Source organism: Suricata suricatta, chromosome 1 (genome assembly GCF_006229205.1).
Source record: "Suricata suricatta isolate VVHF042 chromosome 1, meerkat_22Aug2017_6uvM2_HiC, whole genome shotgun sequence".
Lineage (NCBI taxonomy): Eukaryota > Metazoa > Chordata > Mammalia > Carnivora > Herpestidae > Suricata > Suricata suricatta.
Window position 1 is genome coordinate 125,600,665 of NC_043700.1, and position 18,752 is coordinate 125,619,416.

General features: G+C 38.2%; 1 protein-coding gene across 2 annotated transcripts; it reads right to left on the minus strand.

Moving 5' to 3' along the window:
* Positions 1-12,024: 12,024 nt before the first annotated feature.
* Positions 12,025-18,373, minus strand: DMP1 (dentin matrix acidic phosphoprotein 1). 2 transcript variants are annotated; one of them, XM_029924702.1, is made up of 5 exons: positions 18,316-18,373; positions 17,796-17,839; positions 15,481-15,513; positions 15,243-15,290; positions 12,025-13,389 (listed from the first exon to the last, which is right to left on the minus strand). In XM_029924702.1, the coding sequence occupies exons 1-5, from the start codon at positions 18,371-18,373 to the stop codon at positions 12,025-12,027; spliced, it is 1,548 nt and encodes a 515-aa protein (XP_029780562.1). The 2 variants fall into 2 exon arrangements, with proteins under 2 accessions (XP_029780562.1, XP_029780640.1); XM_029924780.1 differs by lacking the exon at positions 15,243-15,290.
* Positions 18,374-18,752: the final 379 nt, after the last annotated feature.

Consider the following 18,752-nt stretch of genomic DNA (forward strand, 5'->3'; position numbering starts at 1 on the left):
GGAATTGCTGTTCTTGTTGAGTAATTTACATTGTTACTCTAGTTCATGCCATTAAATTAAGCAACTTACAGCCTTGGTATATGTGTATTACAATAGAGGAGATTAAAAAGACACATGTGATTCTCCATTCAGACTGGGAGGAAAAGTACATGTAGTTAAATTAAAAGGCATCTAACCAGAAAGAAAGATTTTTCACTTCTGCTTTAGGTAAGGATTGGTCTTTAGTAAATTGAGAGTGGATAATCTGAGGTTGATAAGTAGCAAAATGATATTTGTGTAAACTTCCTCAGTGCTTCATTTTCCATAGTAAGAGGCAAAAAGAAGAAAGGAAGATGTATAAGTGAGTTAGGTAATATATGATAATTTGAAAACTGTAAAACATTAAAAATATATACATTAAATGAGAAAATTATGAATCACTATAATTGTAACTGTGGGAAATACGCATACTTATAGAGTGGTGGCTAGGGTATCAACCTGTGTATCCACTGATAGAATTCTTCACGCCAAGTCATGTTAGGGTGAAATTCTGGGGCTAGTAAACACTTGCATTTTCTCTGTGGTACTCCTGTTCTGTACCTGATTATCAACAACATAACTGTAATTTTTGCCAAGGTGTGAAGCCTCCTGTCCCACTTTTTTTTTAAGTTTATTTATTTATTTTAAGAGAGAGAAAAAAACATGTGAGTTGGGGAGGGGCAGAGGGAAAGAGAGACACAGGAATTGAACTCAAGAACCATGAGATGATGACCTGAGCCAAAATCAATAGTCAGATGCTCAGCCAACTGAGCCACATAGATGCCCCATGTCCCACTTTTTAAAATTATTTTTTAATGTTTATTTTAGAGAGAGAGAGCACAAGTAGGGGAGGGGCAGAGAGAGAGGGAGACAGAATCTGAAACAGGCTGTGAGCTGTCAGCACAGAGCCCAACGTGGGCTCGAACTCTTGAACTGTGAGATCATGATCTGGGCCAAAGTCAGAGGTTAACTGATGGAGCCACTTAAGTGCCCCTAACTTTTTTGAATCCAGCCTTTCCTTGGCCTCTGCCCTTTTGTGGATCAGACTTCAACTTGCCATAATCCCTCAGAATTGCTGCACTCTTCTTACTCCTTTACTTAATATTTGCAAGGTCAGGAAGGTACAGTCTACTCTCAGAAAGAAAATCTCCACATTACCCTTCAAGTACACAAACAGTTTCTAGGAGACAGTGAAAACAGTTCTTTACTTTGCCCCTCATGATAGTTATCAACCCATATGGAATCCAATTCTCATGGACATAAGGACGTCCTTTCTCTCTGCTGCCCCTTTTCTAGCTTTCTGTCTGTTCTTTCTCCTCTTCTCACCTTTTATCACCTCCATTATTTTAGTCCTTTCTTATCCCTTGGGGTCATTTGATTCCTTCAAGCTTTCCCTTTAGTGAAGCTGAAGCCAAAGTAAATGGAGAGAGTAATTAATATTCTTCAAGTCCTGTGTAGGGCAGGAAAAAGGACAAATGCTATTTTGAGGTCCATCCTTGGAGTGAAACATCAAAAGGACAAAACTAATGTCGTCACTAATGTCGTCACCATTTTAAAGCATAGTAAAGTTTATCCTTTCTCTACCTATGTAAACTCCTTATTTATAACCCTAGCTTTGTATCCATTTGCAGAGGGGCAAGATGGGGTAGAGAAACAACCACCCCAGGAAGGAGATGAGGGAACTTTGAAGTTCTGTTTGAGGTGGACGTGGACATGGACGCAACAATATCCCAGTCAGACTTCCTGCACACTCCCTTCTGTTAATTTCCTTCTTTCCCAGTGGGGACTTCCAGGCAATCTGCCACACCTACAATTTATACAGGCCAGCTTGTGTTACAGGAAAGAATGGTAATGGTCTCTTTCATGTCAGTTACAAAGCAAAGTCTTTGACCAAACACTACATTTATATTCAGTTGCTTAAAATAATAGTTATAATCTGTGCCAAAAAGGGAAAGCCAGGATTTATGTTTTGTGTGTCTCACCATGAGATCTATAGTCTGTAGATATTTCTCCTACTCTGATTTCTTCCATCTGTTATATCTGTTATATTGTAATGCAAGCACAGAAGGAAACCATTCATGAGCTTAAGCAAGATTAATTTTGATGACAAGACAAATGCTGATAGAAAGCCAATGTGAGTAAAATTCAAGAGATGTTATATTCTGACTGGCTTTGGGATGGGCAGTTGACCAAAAAGCGAAATTACCCTTACATATTTTGTGATAACTTGTTGTCTTAAGCATTTCCCATCTGTAAATTGGTGATAACTATATGCTCCAGTTACTCAAATGTTGGGCCTATTTATGTGTTGACAGAGGAAGCAGAAAAGCCTGTGTAACTGATGTAAGAATTCAACTCATTATATAAAATGGGATTGGAGTTTGTTTAGTGTTATGTTTCCAATATTAGACCTACAACTGGGACCCAAAAATGGCCAAAAATTCCCAGAATTAGCTATTATATTACCACAGGAGTTCTCAGTGCTGGCTACACTTTAGAATTCTGTTTGACTTCAAAAACTACCAGTGCCAAAGCCCAAACTTAGGCCAATTTTTAAGTCAGAATCACTGGGATGGAGCCTCAGCAAAGATTTTTTTTTTAACTCCTCAGGTGATGTGCAATAAGGACTGAGAACCAGTAGACAGCTTACAATGAAACAGGAGCAGGTCTACATCCTTACCTCATGTTCATTATACTCATTCACAATAGCCAGATTTGCAAATGGTACTTGAATAATCAATGTCTCAAATTGAAAATTTGGCCAGTTTTCCACTTAAGACATTGTGACTGAGATACTGTTCTTAAAGGGCTTGCATTGAATATTCATTAGCTCTGGGCCCAGTGCAAATGCAGCAGTTTGAAAAGCACCTAGACTGTATGTGAAGGAAATTCATTTGGTAATGTTAAGGTGTCTAGTGGATGGGCAGGGGTCTGTTAGGACTCTCTCTAGGGGCAAAAGTGCCGGTCAGTGCTATTTTTACACTGTCCTTCTTCCTTGTTGGCACTTGTGGACATGCACAGTCACTACATTCTCCTGCTACTCTATAAAGCCAGTGGGAGCACTGCAGCTCTCTGCTCTTCCACGACCCCGCAAAGCTGGCAGACACACACAATCCACACAGACAACAGTCCTTGATCATGTGGCTCTGGTTGCCCAAAGTTAGTAGAAGGAAGGAAATAATAAAGATCAGAGTGGAAATAAACTAAATAGAGACCAAAAAGATAATAGAAAAAATAAATGAAGCTAAGAGCTAGTTCTTTGAAAAAGTCACCAAGAATAAAAAGAGAGAACTCAAATAAAATCAGAAATGAACGAGAAGTTACAACTGATTGCTGGGAGCTGCACCGGCCTTGCCGGACGACATGGTCACAGTAAGGAAATGGCAGATGTGCAAGGCTCCTGCCATGAGAGGCGGAAACTGGCATCTCCTTCTGCTACTACTGCTCATGTGAAATTAAGCCTGTTGCTATTGATTAGGCCTCACAATGTTCCAAGTCAGACTGATATTCCCACACAGATACCTCAGGGGAAGAAGCATATTCCCACCTCTACAAGGAGGAATTTAAACAAAGCACTGCAGATGTTTGTCGAAAGGCTCAAACTTAAGGTATAGATAATAAAGGGGGTTAAAGAACAAAAGAATAATATTAACTCTGGCCCGGAGAAAAAGAGCCTAATTTAGGAATAAGAAACAAACAAGAGCCAGGCATAAAGTACCACACACACATATGCTAATTTGGTGCCCATTGTGAGGATGGGTAAGAGTAGTTACAATTTAAACTCATATGCAAAGGCAGCACATCTAGGGCGCCTATGGCACTTACACCTTCAACATCAAAGAACTAGGTTAACAAAAGGTTTACTTACTAACCAGCGTGAATACATTCTTCCTCCTGTGAACCAACAGAATGCCTCCTAGCCTTGTTTATGCCTGAATCTTAGTGTTATTGTTATAAACAAATGTGTTCCCTATCTGCTTCTCACTGAAAACATCCTGCTATCTTCTTAGTTGTAGGATTTACTACCTGTTCAAACAAATGTGTATGTTATCTGCTTTTCACTGAGAATATCCTGTTATCCTATTACGTGTAAGTTACCTCATTGTAATTAGAGTAGTTCTGCAAAAATGCCTCTGTACAACCTGTTTCTGCACCCTTTTCAAAGCATCTTTTCACTGATGTAAAAGATTCCACTTTTTGATGTCATGTTAATTAACACTTAAATCTATAAGTGAAGGCACAAAACCTGGCAAGAGAGAGATGCCAGGCTGGTGACCAAGAAAGAAAGAAACACGGGGCTCTCTCAACTCTCTCGTCTCTAATTCTTTCGCCAAAACCGTCTCTCCTTCAGGGGACCCTGGACCAGCTGGAGCAGGACTCCGGCAACTGATATCACAAAAATACAAAAGATCACAAGAGACTACTGTGAACAAGTATACATCAGTGGACAACCTAGAAGAAATAGGTAAGTCTGTAGAATCATACATCTTCTAAGACTGAATCATAAAGAAATAGAAAATCTGAATTTTGATTGCTAGTAAGGAACTTGAGTCAGTAATAAAAAGCCTTCCATCAAACAAAAGACCAGGACCAGATGACTTCACTGGTAAATTCAACTAAACATTCAAAGATCCTGTAATATCTGTCCTTCTTAAACTTGCAAATAATTGAAGAGGAGGTAATACTTCCAAACTTATTTCATGAGGCCAGCGTTATCCTAATACCAAAACTGGACAAGGCCACCACACACAAAAAACATTTACAGCCAAATATCCCTGATGAACATAGATGCCAAAATCCTCAAAAAATAATAGCAAACCAAATTCAACAATATATTAAAAGGATCATGTACTATGATAAAGTGGGATTTATTCCAAAGATGCAAGGGTAGTTCAACATCTGCAAATCAATCAACATGATATACCACATTTACCAAATGAAAGATAAAAATCATATGATCTTTCCAATAGAGTAGGAAAGGCATTTGACAAAATTGAACATTTACTTATGATAAAAACTCTCAACAAAGTGAATATGGAGGGAATGCACTGCACCATAAGAGCCGTATATGACAAGCCCACAGCTAGCACCGTACTCAGGGGTGAAAAGCTGAAAGCTTTCCCTCTAAGCTCAGGAACAAGACAGGATGACCACTCTTGCCACTTTTATTAAACATACTAGTGGAAGTCCTAGCCAGAGAAATTGGCAAGAAAAAAAAGTTACCCAAATTAGGAAGGAGTAAAACTATTAATATTTGTAGATGTCATGATTTTATATATGGAAAATTCTAAAGACCCATCAAAAAACTGTTTGAACCAATAAATGAATTCAGTAAAATTGCCGGGCACAAAGTCAATATATAAAAATCTCTTGTGTTTCCACATGCTAATAACAAACTATCAGAGAAATTAAGATAATAGTTTCATTTAAAATTGTATCAAGAAGAATTAAATAGCTAGGAATAAATTTAATCAGGGAGGCAAAAGGCCTATACTCTGAAAACTGTAAGACACTGATGAAAGAAATTAAAAAAGATACAAGTGCATGGAAAGATAATTTGTATTCATGGGTTGGAAGAATTAGTGTTAAAATGTCTATAATGCCCAAAGCAGCCTACAGATTCAGTTCAATCTACGTTTTTCATTACTTTTTAACGCTTTTTTTTGAGAGGGGGAAGGGGCAGTGAAAGGGAGATAGAGGACCTGAAGTGGGCTCTGTGCTGACAGCCGGGAGCTGAGGCAAGGCCTCACGAACCATGACCCGCACCGATGTTGGACACTTAACCAACTGAGCCACCAGGTACCCTGATTCAGTACAATCTTTATCAAAATACCAATGGCATTTTTCAGAAAAATAGAACCAAAAAATTCTAAAATCTGTATGGACCCATGAAAGATCCTGAACAGCACTCTTGAGAAAGAAGAGCAAAATGAAGGTATCATGTGTCCTGATTTCAAACTATATTACAAAGTTAGAGCAATCAGTACAGTATGGTATTAGCATAAAAAATTAGACATATGGATCAATGAAACAGAATAGAAAGACCAGAAATAAACCTAGGTATAGATGGTCAATTAATTAATAACAGGAAAAAAATATACAGTGGGCAAAGAACAGTCTGTTCAGTAAATAGTGTTGGGGACCTGGACAACCACATGCAAAAGAATGATGCAATGTGCATGTTACACCATACACAAAATTAACTCAAACTGAATTAAAGATTTGAAGGTAGGACCTGAAACTATAAAACTCCTAGAAGAAAACATAGGGAGTAAGCTCCTTGCCATGGGTCTTGACAATGAGTTTTTGAATCTGACTCTAAAAGCAAAGGCAGCAAAAGTAGAAATAAACAAGTGGGATTACATAGAACTAAAAACTTTCTTTACAGCAAAGGAAACTAACAAGAAAATGAAAAAGAATCTTAACTGAATGGAAGAAAATATTTGCAAATGATATATTTAGTAAGGGATTAATATCCAAAATATATAAAGAACTCATACAACTCAGTGGCAAACAAATAATTGATTAAATGGGCAGAGGATCTAGGGGTGCCTGGGCGGCTCAGTTGGTTAAGTGTCTGACTTCAGCCCAGGTCATGATCTCACAGTTCATGGGTTTGAGCCCCACATTGGGCTTTGTGCTGACAGTTGAGAGCCTACAGCCTGATTTGGATTCTGTGTCTCCCTCTCTTTGCCTCTCCCCCACTTGCGCTCGCTCTCTCTCTCTCTCTCTCTCTCTCTCTCACAAAAATAAACATTTGAAAAAAATGTTTTAAATGGGCAGAAGATTGGAACAGACATTTTTCCAAAGATGGAAAAACAGGCACATGAAAAGATGTTCAACATCATTAATCATTAAGGAAATGCAAATCAAAACCACAGTGAGATGTCACCTCATGTCAGTTAGAATGGCTATGATCAAAAAGATAAGAAATTACAACTGTCAACAAGAATATGGAGGAAAGGTAACCCTCATAAACTGCTTATGGGAATGTAAGTTGGTGCAGCCACTATGGAAAAAAGTATAGATGTTCCTCAAAAACTTAAAAATAGAACTGCCATATGATTGAGTAATTCCTCTTCTGGGTATTTATCTGAAGAAAATGAAAATACTAATTCAAAAAGATATGTGCTTCCCTGTGCTCATCATAGCATTATTTATAACAGCATGGATATTAAAATAACATAAATCTCCATCGATAGATGAGTGGATTAAGAAGACGTGGAATATATATACAATGGAATGCTACTCAGACATTAAAAAAAAAAAAATGAAATCTTGCCATTTGCCACAACATGAATTGACTTGGAAGGTATTAGGTTAAATGAAATAGGTCAGACAGAGAAAGACAAATACCATATGATTTTACTTCTATGTGGAATCTTAAAAAAATAAAATAAATGCATAGATACAGAGAATAGAATGGCTGTTGCCTGGGGCGGGGGGGGGGCGGTTTGTAGGATGGAAAATAGGTGAAGGGGCTCAGGAGGTACAGACTTCCAGTTTTAAAATAAATTAAGTTCTGCGATGTAATAAACAGCACTGTGAATACTGCCAATAGCATTGTAGTATACATTTGAAAGATGCCAAAAGAGTAAGTCTTAAAAGTTCTCATTGTGGGGCTCCTGGTGGCTTAATCTGTTAAGCATCTGACTTCAGCTTAGGTCATGATCGCTCACTTCATGAATTCAATTCCCACATGGAGCTCTGTGCTGACAGCTCAGAACCTGGACCCTGCTTTGGATTCTGTCTCTCTCTCTCTCTCTCTCTCTCTGCCCCTTCGCCACTTGTCAATCTCTCCCTCAAAAATAAATAAACATTTAATCAATAAAAATAAAAGTTCTCATCACAAGAAAACAAATTATAACTCTGTATGGAGACAGATGGTAACTAGACTTACTGATCATCTTACGGTGTGGACAAATGTTGAACCATTATGTTCTATACCTGAAACTAATATGTTACTTGTCAATTACACTTCAATTAAAAGTTATATTTGTTGGGATGCCTAGGTGGCTTAGTCAGTTAAAGCATCCAACTTTATTCCGGCTCAGGTAATGATCTCAGAGTTGTGAGACTGGGCCCTGTGTTGGGCTCAAGACTGAGCATGGAACCTGCTTAAGATTCATTCTCTCTCTCTCTCTCACTCTCACTCTCACTCTCACTCTCACTCTCTTTCTCTCCCCTTCTCTCTCTCCCCCTCTTTCTGTACCCCTTCCGCACTGCTCACATGCATGTGCATGTGTACACTCTAAAAATACATATATATTTCCTGGATCAAAGATATTTTATGATACATCATCTACCTTCATACATAGCTTTAGCTGCTAACCATAGCAAGTAATGCATGTAACATGAATCAAGCTCTGTTTCCAGCCCTTCCTCAGCACTGACTTAGACTTTTCCAGAAAACAAGAGTTTCACAAAATAAAGTCCAGACAGATCTTAATGAATGTCAGTGTTATTTCTTTTTTTTTTTTTTGATTGACTAGATTATAGCAGGTTAGTCATAAACTCTTTTGAGAATCTGATGAAAATTGTGGATCTTCTACCCACAGGTATCTGTGCTTCAACAAATAATTTTAGGGGGTTTAGGGATGCAACCCTCCATGAAGTTCAGTTTTAAGGTTATTTTACTATATATAAGAGGATAGCCTCCAGTCTAGCCCATCACTGGAATTCTTACAGCTCTGGCCTAAAGTGAGACACCTAGTGCAGACTTAGAGCATACTGTCTGCTCAATAAATGCCAGTTTCCTTGTATTTCAAAGTTTCTCTGCTCCTCATGGGAACTCCTTGGTGTTCCATACATTCCCTTTGATATTAGTGTTATTTCTCTTATCTTCACCAAGATGGATCACACCCACAGCATGGAAGTTGACTTGGTGATTCCCATGGCATTAATATTACTTCTCCTTTGGCTGTAGACATGGATCTTCTCTACATCAGTAGGACATTTTTCATTCTTTTTGCTCACCCAGCATCTGAACCTACCCTTATATATGGCATATACATTACCCCCTTACATGTCTGGTTGAGAGATAAACTTCATCTTGTGATGTAGAAACCTAAAATGAAGATACTTTCTTTCTTGTGTCCCTTGCCTAGTACATGGACATTTAGTGTAGGATCAACCAATTTTATGCATCTCCCATAGACTTTGAACTGAGAACTTCATTGTGATACAATGAAGCAGGGCTCACGGAGACTGGTCTCTGGCAGCAGTGACAGCTGGAATCAGTAGTTCCAATATTATTGCCATACCAGTATTATGGCAGCATCTAGAGTCATTACCAGTAAGACCAGCAATATAAGCCAGTGTCTAGTGCCTTGTGGCAATCAGTGGCTTCAAGTCTGAAAGAGTTCTGCACATTAAGCCATGCCTGTTAAAGACTTCAGTATAAGCTTCCTTTCTTGAGCATCGGTATTACTAGTTTCTCCAACATACGATGGCATTTCTTTTTACAAAATCTTCAATAGTAATCTTCAGTCTGGAAATACATATATATTTTATGTATATATGTGTGTGTGTGTGTATACATATAAAATTTTCATGAATTCTCCATCAATGTGGCTCTTTTAAAATAATGGGTTTAGGAAAACAAGTCATTAGAAAGTGACTGAGAAACTCTCAGGTGCATTACATGCAGAGAGAAACTAGAGAATACAGCATTTCTTTGCTTATATCTCAAGCAGATAACCATATTCATCTATTCATGAATGTTCACTGAAAATTTTACATGGTTCATTATTGAACAGAAATGGAATCAGACTCTGCTATTTCATAGATTTTGGAGTAGGTTACTTAACTTAGCTTTTCTGTGTCTCAACTGCTCTTGTGTGTGTGTGTGTGTGTGTATGTGTGTGTGCGCACACAGGCATATATATATTTCCTAAAGGGGGTAGAGAGTTTATAATCTCTGTGTCAAAGATGTTTTTGATATGCATTTCATATATCAAAACCTGGCTCTAGGAAGGTACTCACTAACAAGGCTATTCTCCTTGATCTGGCATTCAGAGACCTTCACATTGGATCCCAGCTCACCTTTCCAACAATCTCTTATCTTATCACTTCCCCTTTCTCTTTCTCTCTTCCCAATGCTTTGGTAACACTAGATTTTTTGTCATACGTTAGCATGCCATAAACAAGTTTGTACATCTTTGTTCCCTGTGCTTGGAATGTGCTTCTCCCCTGTTTTCTTATTCACTCCCCAAAGTTTACCTCACTTGTCCCAAAACGTCTTAAACACGCTAAAAAGGTTAATTACTCCCTCCCAGGTACACCCATGGAAACTTAATTAAAGCCAGTTGATTAATCCATTCAGCTAGAGAACTCACAGGTAAGTATGTGGATGGGCTTGCATCCGAACTCCCAAGATCCTTTTAAAATAGAGATTTCTATTTTAATATATATTTATATTTAAATAAATATATTTTTATATATATTCTTAGCTTTGACATTGTGAGGGAATGGAGCTTATGTGAAGGATGGAGAGGGTCAGACTAAAGGTTAGAACGTCATCCTCATTGTCTCGATAAATTTGTAGGAGAATTCTGATGTACTCTAGTGGACACATTTGAAAAGTAAAAGTGCTGATGTACAATAGTTTCTTTCAAAGAATTAAAAAATAAGAGAAATGTGTTTCCCTGTAGATTCCAGAGTTTACACAAATGACAGTCTGAGAGACCAGCAAGAACTAATGTTAAACCCAAACACCAAACATGGCCTTAAGCATTGTTGAGAGCTTACTTCATTTTCTTTTTTCCTTATCTATAACAGATATATTTAATGAAATATCATAAGCAACACATTAAGTAATTTTGTCAAAATGCTACCTAAATTATAAATAAAATTTTCTTGAAATAATTTAGGAAAATATTTTATTTTAATGGAAGAAAGGAAACTACTCTTTAATGTCTTACAGGAAGAGTTGTTTAATACAGATATTTCCTAATAAAATGACTATAAAAATAAGCACGTATTTTGTCTAGATATTATTGTCTTTATTACAAAACATATTTTGTGTTGAGGTAACATTTCAAAAGATATTTGGCAAAAATCAATTGAATTCTATGTACACAATTTTGCTATGTACAACATATGTAAAGGACTCAGAGAATAGTTTTCCTAGCATTGCACATAGACTGACTTTAGGAAAAAAATAAAACTAAAAGTTATCTATTCAAAGAGGGATCTCTTTCTACTATTTCCCACCCAGTCCTCCATATCATATCACCAGTTGTGAGTGAGGCAGTGTTCATGGGAATTTCACAAAAAGCATCAAAAGAAGGTTTTGTTTATCCAAAATACCTCCTGTGCCATATTTTGAAAGTGTTTCACAAACTAAATATTTAATCATATAGAATTCACTATTGCTTATCCCAAGAATAATCAGAATTCTCTTGTCTTCAGTGGAGAAATCTTGTGCAGTGCTCCAACTCTAGTGTCCTTCTGTTGTGAAGCCCTCCCTGGTTTTCCAAGGCAAAGGTAGTCCCATCTTCTGTGCTTCCATATATTTTGTTCATACCTCTTACAGTCTTCAGAAAACTGCATTGCTATAATTCTTGTTTCCCTCATATGTGTCCCTCTTTAGCTTTTTAACTTTATTTATCCCTCTATGAGCTCCTCAGGAGCAAGAAACTAGCCTTAAGCTTCTTCATATCCCAGCACCTACCACAGTGCCTGGCATGTAATAGAACCTCAATAACTATTATGTTAATGAGTTAGTAACTATTTCAGTTGTGAAGCCATAGTGCACATCCTTCCTTGCTTTCAGTCTCATTGAATGTGTTCTGGTATCATTTGACAGTATTTAAACCCCTGTAAATTGGCGACACTCTAGAAACAAATATAATATCCAGCATTTCCTTTCAGAAACAAATGGCCTCTGGTAGTCCTTCTGATAAAAATATCAATAAGTTATAATTATAATGATCTCCCTATTCTCCAACCCCCAAGACTACTGTATATGAGAGCTGCTTCTTAGGAAAGCTAATGATGCTGATGCTAATAGCCATCTTGGCAGTCATTGTCATCTTGATCCCCAATGGGTTTGTTGTGATAAGCATCAACTGTTAATTTTCTGCTTTCTATCTCAGTGTTTTTTGACTGGCCATCTTCCTCACTGCTCGATTTGCTCTCAGTAGAATTACTATCTTCTTTTGACTTGCTGCTGTCCTGAGAATCACTGACATCATCTTCTTCAGACTGGCTGACCTGCTCAGACTGGCTTTCTTCACTCTGGCTCTCTGCTGAGGCACTGTGAGACTGGAGACCCTCCTGGCTGGAACTATTCTCCTCAGTGGACTCTGGGCTTTCCTCTGAGTATTTAAGGCTTTCATTGGATTCACTGTCAGCTTGCTCCTCTCTGGATTCACTTTCTGAACTAGAGGGCTTATTCAAGCTGTTCTCTTCACTAGAGTCACTATCTTCCTGATCTTCTGAATGACTGGTGGTATTATCTGGGTTGTCACCCCTGGACTCACTCACTACTTCCTGAGATTCACTACTGTTTTCTTGAGATGGCAAATCGACCTCTTGACTAGACTCACTGCTGGGGTCTTGTACATTTTGACTGTCTTCTTGAGACTGAGTCTCCTCACTCTCTTCTAGAGATTCACTCTTGCTGCTTTCTCTGGATTGGCTGAGCCCATCTTCTTTGGAATTGGTGTTTTCTGTGGAGTCACTCTTGACATCTTCCATTGTGTTGCTATCATCAAGTTCACCCATCTCATCCTCCTCAGAAATGCGGGACTTTTTAAAAATTTTCCTCCGTGGGTACTCCATTGACTGGCTGTCAGCTGAATCCTGAGTGCTTGCTTGCTCATCACTGTTTTCTTTTGATTCTTTTGATTTGACACTATCACTGTTCATTCTCAAGTTGCCTCTCTCACTCCTGATAGTGTCTGGATCATCATTCTGCATTTCTTCATCATCAAACTCAGAGCCATCCCCATGGCTACTATCCCCTTCACTGCCACCGCCCACCCAATGTTCCTCACTCTCACTGTCTTGAGCAAAGTCACCTCCCTCAGACCTGCTGTTCACCTCATTCTCATTGTCAAGGTCTCTGCTCTCACTGGTGGTATCTTGGGCACTGTCTTCCCCTTGTAAGGTACTGTCTTCCCTGGATTGTGTGATGTCAGCTGAGTCTTCATTACTTTTGAGTCTGGAATTTCCTCCTTGTCTCTCTTCAGGTCCTAGGCCATTGTCATCATCACCCAAAGTGTCATCTCCACTGTCATCTTCATCATCCTCTTTATCATCTCCTTTTCCTCCATTCCTATAGAGGCCACCAGCTGGTCTATATACATGTTGATGATCATCAGGGCCCTCCTCTGATTCAGCACTGTCACTGAGGTCTTCATTTGCCTGGTGTTTGGGGTTAACAAACATGGTCAGTACTCCAGGAGCAGATGTAAAGGGTGTTATCTAGGCTCTTCTACTTTTTTCTTATTAAGTCCCTCCTTCTAACCCATGGTCAGTTTTACTGTTCAAAAACATCTCTACCAGAGGTTAAGGAGGAAGAAAGAGGAGTTGAAACTCAAGTCATTCCATTTTATGTAGACACAGTTCACTCAATGCTATAGAAATTTTCTCAAAACCCTTTATGGAAATCACATTTGTGAAACTCAAATCATATTTTAAGTCTGATCCCTGGAAGAAACTTTCAGAGAATTTTTTTTGTACATTAAAGAAATGGTTTGTAATACTCATCAAATTGTTTAGTCTAAAACAGAGTTTTAAAAATACTGAGTGATTTTTAAAAGACCCAAATATTTTTTTCTCATCAACTCTTGGGGGGAAAATGTACTAGGGCAGTAGAATGGAACCTTTAGCTAAAATGATAGTAAAATATTATAGTAAGATATATATCTCACCCAAACCATATTTATACTTCATTCACAGGCAGAGTTGCCCATAGAAGGCCTGGGTAAAACACTACAACTAGTGGAACCACCAGAGAAGCTTAGTTCTAAGTGTGGGCTCAGAGAGATTATCTCCGTAAGTCAAACAATTGGATCCTCTACACAAATAAGGAAGGATAGTGAGTCTTCATTCATTATGCTCTGGAAAAATCTGTTCTCCTTACCATACCCTATAGCAGAGCACTCTTGCTAACTTTGTTTTTATTTTTCCACCTGTCCCTACTGATCAATGTCTGACTTTCCATTTGGGAGTACAGAATGATGACATCTCTTCCCATTGCTAGATTTTACACTGGTATGCTGGAACTAAGCATCTACTTAGTTCCCATACCTTAAAAGGCACATATTGAGCACTTCTCAAACAGAGACTATTACTTTCATCTGAGAGCTCAGAGAATATGGAGGCAATAAATCATATCTCCAGAAAAGAGCCCTCAATTCTATGCCTATAAATTTCTGGAATGTTCTTTTGACAAACCTTTAGTAAATAATGACAAAAACTAATAATTCATCCTCTAGCTGGTTGAATACAGTGTAACATGGGTCAAAGCTTTGGGGAGAAACCTAGTTCCTGGAATCTCTGGAGCCCCCCACGTTTGAGTTTGGTCAAAATAACAGAACAGCTAAAAAAGTAATGACATTTAGTCTTAGGAAAATTAAAAAAAAAAAAAAAAGAGTGTGCACACAAGAGAAAGAAAGCCAGCGTTTTATTAAACAGATATGATTATAAGGTAAGTCAACTTTCTCATTCCCAAAGTCACTGTTGAGATTGTTTTCAAGACAAATAATTAGTAAAGAAGCTGTTTTATTAAAGTTTCTTCAGGGATTTCCTATTATCTCCTCCAACAAGATCAATCCTTGACATAGAGGAGGTCTCTAGGCCCAGTAGGTACTTCATGTTAGCCAGAAAGCTTTCTCGGCCTGATCCAAACTACTCCAGTTGTTAAAGCAACATTTTAGAGTGATAAATGAGCAATTACTTGTCTATCATGGTCTGTGACCATTTGTGTGTGTGTGTGTGTGTGTGTGTGTGTGTGTGTGTGTGTGCGCGTGTGCTTTTTAACTACAGGGACATTTAGAGCCACAATGTCTACATTCTGGCCCCAGTGATAAATATGGAATAAACATCCGAATTCACCCACTCATTTTTCTCTTCTTACTTTATGGGACTATTTAGCTAGCATAACCAATGGTTAGAAAATATTACATTTAGAATTGTGCCAGGTAATTTAATCTAACATCATTTCCTTCAACTCCTAAGTAGTCTGAAAAGTTAAGAAAGGTCTGTTTAATTACCTGTTCCTCTGAGCTAACTTTACTTTCTTCAGATGACTCACTGCTCTCCTAAAAGGAAAAAAAAAGTTGTTTATTTTTACTTTTAGTAATTCCCAAGGAAAGAAAAATATATGATACACATCAGTTGCTTGCAGTTTGGATTTACTGCTGTCCAAATGGCCTAAAGTGATGAGAAGAGTGCTGAAGTAAATTTACTTGATGAGATGTTTATGACCAAAAAAATGAACAAGATAGTTACCAAGGGTGGTGTTGGTGTCTGAGCCAAATGACCCTGTTAAAAAAAAAAAAGGAAGGAAAACAAGTTACCCCTTCACAGATGGATCATGTCTGGCAAATATTTAAAGTAATTTTAAGGGATTTTTTTTAGTTTCCTGATATATATTTTACATTTACTTGAGGTATGATGACATCTTATGGTGTAATGGCAAAAAGAACCTGAATGTGAGATGACCCGATGGCCTGGAAAAGGTCTTGTTATCTAAAACACCTTGAAGGTTTTTGTGTTTCTGGTGCTTCACTTAGAGAAAAATTATATTTTCTTTGAAGCTCGTTGTTCATACAACCTGGACGAAATGTAACATAGGAAAGAAAGTCAGCATTGAAGCTTAGAACCCAGATTTAAGTCTCAATTAGCTCCTTGGTTTTGGTTTTATCCCTGAAAACAAACTGTCTTGGTATTAGTGCTGAAATTCACATATTTCAGGAAACCCCTAAGTCTTGGGTAAACTGCAATGTTTGATTACTCTGTGTGAATATGAGAAATTCCTTTCACCTGTCCAATGTCAATTTCTTATTCATAAATTAAGAATATTAGCAACTACTGTGCATACTCCACAGACTTGCTGTGAGGATGAAGTTGGAAGCATCTTGAGAATTTTTCAGTATGATATAAACTAAAGAAACAATCCATTTTGAGAACATCACTTTATAAAATTCAGTAGTAGATAAAACTGAACTGAGAAAGCCATTAAACACTTCTTGAATCACATAAGATCACGTCTCCCAGGGCAGGGGCGGGGGGAAACCTAATCAATCTGAAACTTAATCAGGGCATAGTTCTGATTTATTTCACTTTCTTTAATCCTGATGCATTCTCCTGATCTACACTCCCCCTTTCCCTCAAGTACAGCAAAATCCTCAAATCCCTCCTGATTTGAAGCTGCTTACGTGATGGTTATGAATTGCAGAGTAAAGCACGGAGCTGCTATCAACATGTCTTTGATGAGCCTCTCAGCTATGCTAGGCTGTGGATATCTCCCGAGAGGAAGGAGATGTAATCACTTTAATTCTCTGCCCTGTGACACTGCAGGCAGGCACAATGGCAGACTCCCCGAGACCACTCTGTCAGTTATCATTTGGAATTAAGGGATGAGAGGGAGCAAGATACTGGTATTTTTCTCATGCCAAATGTTTGTAGTACTCTAGAGTGTTTGGTTGAATGAGAGGGAGAATCTACAGTGGCTACTTTTCAATTGGCCAGCCTAAGGACATCTCTGATGAAAGTTGATAAAAGAAATCCTTTAGTGTCTATTCTAGTCTCAGGCAGGGGCAGGACCCCGTCTCAAGCCTCTGACATTGTCTGGCCACCTCTAATAGTGTTGTACCCAAGCTGCATCATATGCAAATGCCAGCAGCAAACAAGGTCATGAGCAAAACACTCTGATTTAGCATAAAATTTTAAGCATTATTTGTAGTTTTAATCTTGAGAAACTACTGGCCTCCAAGACTTGGCCTCTTCCTGAGAGGGATATAGCATCCTGATAGAGAATGTGCATTCTGGAGCCGGAGTGACCTGGGTTTAAAGTCTGGCTCTAACGTTTAGTCACCATGTAACCAGAAAGATTAGGTTACTCCCTGTGTCTCAGTGTTCTCACGTAAAGCACAGAACAGTCTGACAATGGTTCTTGAGTCATTCAGAGTCAACACACAATCAACATTTAGCTGTTATTCCAGAGACTCTGATACCCTCTCATTCTTCTTTCTTTTTTTACTTTCCAAGACTTGACCTTTTGCCTTCCAGACATTTCCTGGTAAAACAGATTTCTTGTCCTAACCCTTTAAGAGCAGTCTTTTTTATTCTTTGAGATAGAAAGCGTGAGCAGGGCTGGGGGGGCAGAGAGGGAGGGAAAAACTTAAGCAGGCTGTATGCCCAGTGCAGAGCCTGACATGGGGCTAAATCTCTCAACAGTGAGATCATGACCTGAGCTGAAATCAAGAGCCAGATGCTTAACCAACTGAGCCACCTAGCACTCCAAAGAGCAGCCGTGGTTTACAGTCATTCATCCCCTTCTACTACTGTACATGTCCATTATGAAAATAAAGCTAAAGGAAAACATGCCTCCTCACCAAATTATAGTATTAAGTTGAAGTTGAAGCATTATATGAACTAAATTTTTTCATATGAACTAGAAATTATAGCCCTTACTACCTATATCTTAGGTTATTAAGGTATTTATTAAATCATTAGCAGTATCAATATTTGCAGTAGAGCCAATTTGGGGATACTAATAATATGTTAAATTAAAAATATTTTTTAATCTTATTTCTACTCACCGTCCATTCTTCAGAGCTCTCAGATTCAGTATTTTGATACCTGGCTACCTAGAAAATTTAATATACATGGTTAACCCACAGAGAAATTTCCAAGTCAGTAACTATGAACACTTTGCATACCTAGAAGCAGTGATAGTCACATTTTTATCATGAATCAGAATCACCTGGATGCCTTGTTAAACCACAAATTGCCACATCCTTAGAGAGTACAGCTTAGTAGGTCTGAGGTAGGACCCAAGAATTTATATTTCTAACAAAATCCTAATTGATGCTGATGCTGCTACTCAGGGGATGACACTTTGAGAACCACTGATGATGAAGGAAAATGAGAATTCTAGCTATTTGAATGAATAGCTTAAGGAATAATTCAGATGATACTTTAAAGAAAACAGCTTCCTAAGAAACTACTATTTTCATCGACAGCCAGCTACCTGGCTTACAGCCACCTTGGCTTATGCCAATGAAAATTGTGGAGTCTTAGGTATAAAGGTCTTTTTTTTATATATCCCTATCCTGATACTTACTGGGAGAGCACAGGACAAACCCCAAAGGAACAGAAGCAGGATGCTGGTCTTCATAGCTTGGCGGTGACAACTCTGCCTATGATCAAGGACAGACGTTTTTTAATGCTAAAGAAATATAGGAGCTCTAAATTTTTAATATTTTCTTCCTATTAGAAAGCATAACTCATCCAAATGTCCATCAGCTGATGAATAGGTAAATAAGAGGTACTATACCCATACAATGGAATATTATTCAGCCATAAAAAGGAATGAAGTACTGATACATGCTATAAAGCAGAGGAAACTTGAAAACATTATGTTGAGTGAAAGAAGCCAGACACAAAAGACCTCATACTGTGTGATTCCTTTCGTATGGACTGCCCCAAAAAGGCAAATCTATAGAGACAGAAAGGTGTTTGGGGCCGGAGGAGAGTATGGGAATGACAGGTTAAGG

Bases quoted from the DNA above. Each gene is read 5' to 3' on its own strand.
- DMP1 (XM_029924702.1), bottom strand. From the start codon at position 18,373: ATGAAGACCAGCATCCTGCTTCTGTTCCTTTGGGGTTTGTCCTGTGCT. The intron at 15,514-17,795 runs GTGAGTAGAAAT...TTTTTTTAACAG, and splicing joins AGAGCTCTGAAGAATGGACG to GGTCATTTGGCTCAGACACC. The intron at 13,390-15,242 runs GTAATTAAACAG...CCCAAACACCAG, and splicing joins AAGTTAGCTCAGAGGAACAG to GCAAATGAAGACCTCAGTGA.